Below are 5416 nucleotides of genomic sequence, written 5' to 3'. Positions count from 1 at the left end.
ATACTTTTGCTTTGGACTAAACTAAAAAGTTTTACCTGATTTACTGTAAGAAAGATAGATCTACACGATGAATCAATTCCATCATTAAAAGGAAGTAAAGTCTTCCGAAAAAGAAACGCGCTTCTTGATTTAAGTCAGGAAGTTGTCGTCCAGACCAGCTGTAGGATGACGAAAAATCTAGAAAAGTCATCACTAAAATCAGCAGGAAATCCACGGACCTCAGCATCAAACAGGGTCGCCAAGTGGTCAGATTTATCCTAACCATGAGAAGGATCTGTCTTGTAAAATGGGGAGGGCGCCGTGCAAATTAGCTTGATAAGACTAATGAATCAGATCCCCAGAAAGGATAATCTCCTTAAAGATTAAAAATCAGCTTTTAAGCCTAATATTACTCAATCCTTGAGATTGACCTTAAAGATTGAGAATTACAAACTCATGGAATTCGATGATATCTAAACTCGAGCTTGAACGAGAAAATATTTTGATCAAAATTACAAACCGATTTGTTTTCTGAAAACCCTATTTTCAATGCGTTCATTACCATTGAACGTAAAATCCTAGGAATTCACCTGGAATTCATTAGGTCACCTGAACTAAATCGGGTGTCAACCGTAAGAACGGTGGTTGCATAGTGGTCAAAGACAGGACCTTGTGCCAGACCGAAAAATCATAAGGGTGAGCTTTACTATTGCTCCTACCAAGGATAGTAATTGCGTCCGACACGTTATAGACCATAATTAAAAGCATGTCAGGGGACATTGCCTTAACAGTTGCTTGTTCAACGCTTTCCTTTACAACCGGACGGTAGTTTACCGTAAGGTAATATACGGGACAAGTAAACTGGACGTGTTGCTTTCCTAATACAAGGTTAACAAGTGGGTGACATAAAACCGCAAGTTTTGAGCTAAAATTTTCAAATCTGAAACCCATCAAACCCACAAAAATATTTTGCAAACACCGGTGAAGGGTTATTCCGGAAAACTTATCTAGGGTAAAAACTAGATTTAATTTTCAAAAGATCAAATGTTTTCACAAAGATCCAATTTCCTTAATGGATCTAAATTTTTATAGTCATGTGGGACTGTAAACCATATCATTACTACCATTGTTTATACCGCCGTATAGAAATCACTGATGTACAAAGTGTGAAGAATAAAGAAGTGATTCTAGTATTTCAAGACGATATTGCTTGAGGACAAGCAACGCTTAAGTGTGAGAATATTTGATAATGCTAAAAACGAACATATATTTCATAGCATTATTCCTTAAGAAAGACAAGCTTTTAGTTGCAATTGTTCTATTTACAAGTGATATTCGTTTAAATAATAAAAGGTGAAGACAAAAGACAGATTCGACGAATTGAAGACGCAAACGACCAAAAAGCTCAAAAGTACAAAAGACAATCAAAGAGGTTCCAATTATTGATAAGAAACGTCTCGAAATTACAAGAGTACAAGATTCAAAATGCAAAGTACAAGATATTAAATTGTACGCAAGGATGTTCGAAAATCCGGAACCGGGACCAGAGTCAACTCTCAACGCTCGACGCAACGGACTAAAAATTACAAATCAACTATGCACATAAATATAATATAATATTTAAATAATTCTTATAATTATTTATATATTATATAATATATTATAAACCGTCGGCAAGAAAGGCTCCAAACTTGGGTGAGCTGTATTTACAAACTCCGCGACTCGCGAAGTTTGAAGGCAAAAAGGGCCGCGAGTCGTGGAGCCCCAAATTCTGAAACTCCCTATAAAAGCAAACGAATTCTGTGCGGCTATAGATACGCAAGATGTAGTTGTTGCACAAAATATTGCAGAAGATGACATGGTTGTTTTAAACCCTCGATATCCCGATCAAAAAATAAAAATTGGCACCGAGTTGACTGAGGAAATAAGAAAGAAGATTATGCAATTGCTTGTTGCGTACATGGACGTGTTTGCTTGAAGTGAACAAGATATGACTGGAGTTCCGCGTGACGTTGCGGAACATAGATTAAATGCTAATCCTGCACTAAAACCAATTGTGCAAAAGCGCAGAGGAATGGCTCTTGATCGCATGAAATGGTTATGTGCGGAAGTCACCAAATTGGTTAATGCATGCATTTTGCGCGATGTAAAATATCAAACATGGGTTGCAAACCCAGTATTGGTATAAAAAAAAAGCCTGACGGTTCATGGAGGATGTGCATAGACTTTAAAGACATAAACAAAGCTTGTCCGAAGGACAATTATCCGCTTCCTGAAATAGATCTTAAAGTGGAGTCTTTGCACACTTATCCTTATAAATGCTTTTTGGATGCTGCAAAAGGGTATCATCAAATACCAATGGCGCGAGAAGATGAGGATAAAACCGCATTCCATACTGGAAAAGGCATTTATTGTTATATTAAAATGCCTTTCGGACTCAAGAATGCGGGAGCAACTTATCAGCGATTAATTGATAAAGCGTTTGAAAGCCAAATAGGCCGTAACCTTGAGGCTTATGTTGACGATCTTGTCATAAAAAGCAAAACGCAAGAGAAAATTTTGTTCGATATGAAAGAAACATTCAAAAATTTGCGAAAGATTAATATGAAATTAAATCCGTCTAAATGCAGTTTTGGAGAAAAGGAAGGAAAATTTTAGGGTACTATGTCACTGAGCAGGGCATACAAGCAAATCCTAAGAAAATTACCGCAATTGAAAACATGACCGCGCCTAAAACTGTTAAAGAGGTGCAAAGTTTAACTGGAAAGATCGAGGCTTTAACCAGATTCTTATCCAAAGCTGCGGAAAGACAATTGCCTTTCTTCTGCACACTTAAAGGGTATTTGAAATAGAAAAACTTCGTATGGACAGAAGAAGCAGATAAGGCCTTTCAGGAAATGAAGCAATTACTTGCTACGTTACCTACATTGATTGCGCCTATAGATGGGGAAATATTATATCTTTATATTTCCGTTGCGAATGAGGCATTTGGTTCTGTACTTGTTGCGGAAAGGAATAAAGTCCAGAAGCCAGTTTATTTTGTCAGCAAGGTGCTCGCGGGAAGTGAAATAAACTATGCGCCAATTGAAAAATTTATTTACGCGTTGGTGTTGACGTCGCGAAGGTTGTGCAGATATTTTCAGGGTCACCCAATACATGTTTTAACTGATTTACCGGTTAAGCATGTTTTGAACACACCTGCGATATCAGGGAGACTCGCCAAATGGGCGATTGAGCTTGGAGCATTTGAAATATCGTATTTTCAGCGCACATCTGTAAAAGGCCAAGTTTTGGCAGATTACCTTGCGGAAATGACAGGTGAGCTTGAAGTCATACATGAAAGAACGCAATTAAAGCCTCTTCAACATGAAGTTTGGGATTTATATACAGATGGTGCGTCGTGTATTGAAGGTGCGGGTGTGGGATTGGTGTTAATAAGCCCGAGTGGTGAGGAACACAAATACGCGCTGCATTTTAACTTTGACGTGACAAATAACGAGGCTGAGTATGAAGCACTGCTTGCGGGATAAAATATGGCGCGTAAAATGAATATTTCACAGTTACGCGCATATGTTGATTCGCAGTTAGTGGCAAATCAATTCAATGGTTCCTTTGAAGCTCATGAGTTGTCTATGCAAAAGTATTTGAAACTTTTGCGGGAAGCCGCAGAAAGATTTAAATTTTTTGAATTGTCACAAGTGTCAAGAAGTAAAAACAAAAAGGCGGATGCGATAAGTAAGCTTGCTGCATTGACTTTCTCGCATTTTCAAAAGCAAGTTTGGGTAGAAGAACTTCCTCATAAGTCCATTGATGGTAGTTTGATTGATGCGGCTATAGAAGAGGTTCAACCAAATTGGATGGATCCTTTAATTCACTATTTCTGCAATAATATACTACCAGGAGATAAGAAGGAGGCTAGATTAGTATGCGAAAGATCACCTATGTACGTGATTGAAAATGATGTGTTATATCGCAAATCATATTTGGGACCATTAATGCGGTGTGTAGGACCCGCAGAAGCTGCAACAATTGTTGAAGAAGTGCATAGCGGATCTTGTGCTCTTCATTCAGGTTACAAAACTATTGCGGCTAAGATAATGCGAATGGGTTACTTTTGGCCTACCCTATATCGTGACGTTGCGCAAATAGTTAAAAGATGTAAAAGTTGTCAAAGACACGCACCGCAGAATAGAAACCAAGACATGATATGATCCCAATCAATTCGCCATGGCCTTTTTATAAGTGGGGCATTGATATTGTGGGACCATTCCCACCAGGTGCGGGGAATGTAAAGTTCCTGATTGTAGCAATTGACTATTTCACTAAATGGGTGGAAGCTAAAGCTTTACGCACAATAACCGGAGTACAAGTGCGGAATTTTGTATGAGAATACATTGTGTGCAGATTTGGCATTCCACGAGAACTTGTAAGCGATAATGGGGCACAGATTTTCCAAGATCCATTTCTAAGCTGGTGTGTGGAATTGAATATAATTCAAAAATTTACATCGGTATCGCATCCGCAAGCAAATGGGCTATGCTAAGTGACTAACCGCGACATTGTAAGCGGCATTAAAAAGCATTTGAATGAAAAACGGAATGGATGGGTTGATGAACTATCAAACATGTTATGGGCTCATCGCACGACTTTCAAGAAAAGTACGGGCGAAACACCTTTTAGCCTTGTATATGGTTTAAAGGCAATGATCCCCGCGGATGTTTTTGTTGAAACGCATAGAGTTGCTAATTTTGTTGAAAGTGCGAATGCAGATGGCATTTGTGAAAATCTAAATTTCATTGAGGAACGCACGCTTATGGCCGCGATAAGAGAGGCAAACAATAAGTAACAAGTTGCCAAGTATTACAACAAGAAAGTGCGCGCGTTAGCCTTCGATGTTGGAGAGTGGGTTTTGAGAAACAATGAAGTAAGCCGTGCTGAAAAACTTGGAAAGTTGGGACCCAATTGGGAGGGACCATACCAAATAATAGGAATCAATGCGGTAGGCTCTTATAAGCTCCAGGACATTGAGGGGCGTAATATACCTAACGCGTGGCATGCTACTTTGTTGAAAAAATATTACATGTAATGAAAGAAAATGTGCACCACTTTATGCGCAATATAATGATTTGTGATGATGAGTATATCAGAATTATATTTGTAATGCTATGCGAGATGAATACATATCAAATTTTTCTTCATAACGGCAATGATACATTTGTGCGCAATTTGTGAACTTGAAACATAGCATAAGTAACAAATTTGAAATTATACAAGTGATGGTAAAGACCACTTGACAGTTTATAAAAAAAATCAAAGTGTATGCGAAAAGAATGAGAACTGAAAAATTATGCTCAAAGTATTAGATCTAGACATACTTGGATGCTACGCAATAAACACAAATTTATGCCTAAGGATCATTTTGGCGGACTTAGAAGAT

General features: G+C 38.1%; 1 protein-coding gene across 1 annotated transcript; it reads left to right on the top strand.

Annotated features, from left to right (window-relative positions):
* Positions 1-3512: 3512 nt before the first annotated feature.
* Positions 3513-4190, top strand: LOC139890066 (uncharacterized). The gene has a single exon (XM_071872972.1). It carries the CDS (start codon positions 3513-3515, stop codon positions 4188-4190), a length of 678 nt encoding a protein of 225 aa, XP_071729073.1.
* The last annotated feature ends 1226 nt before the right edge of the window (positions 4191-5416 follow it).

The sequence above is a fragment of the Rutidosis leptorrhynchoides genome, chromosome 1, assembly GCF_046630445.1.
Source record: "Rutidosis leptorrhynchoides isolate AG116_Rl617_1_P2 chromosome 1, CSIRO_AGI_Rlap_v1, whole genome shotgun sequence".
Lineage (NCBI taxonomy): Eukaryota > Viridiplantae > Streptophyta > Magnoliopsida > Asterales > Asteraceae > Rutidosis > Rutidosis leptorrhynchoides.
The sequence above is the reverse complement of the archived record's forward strand: the minus strand, read 5'-3'. Positions and strand labels throughout refer to the sequence as shown.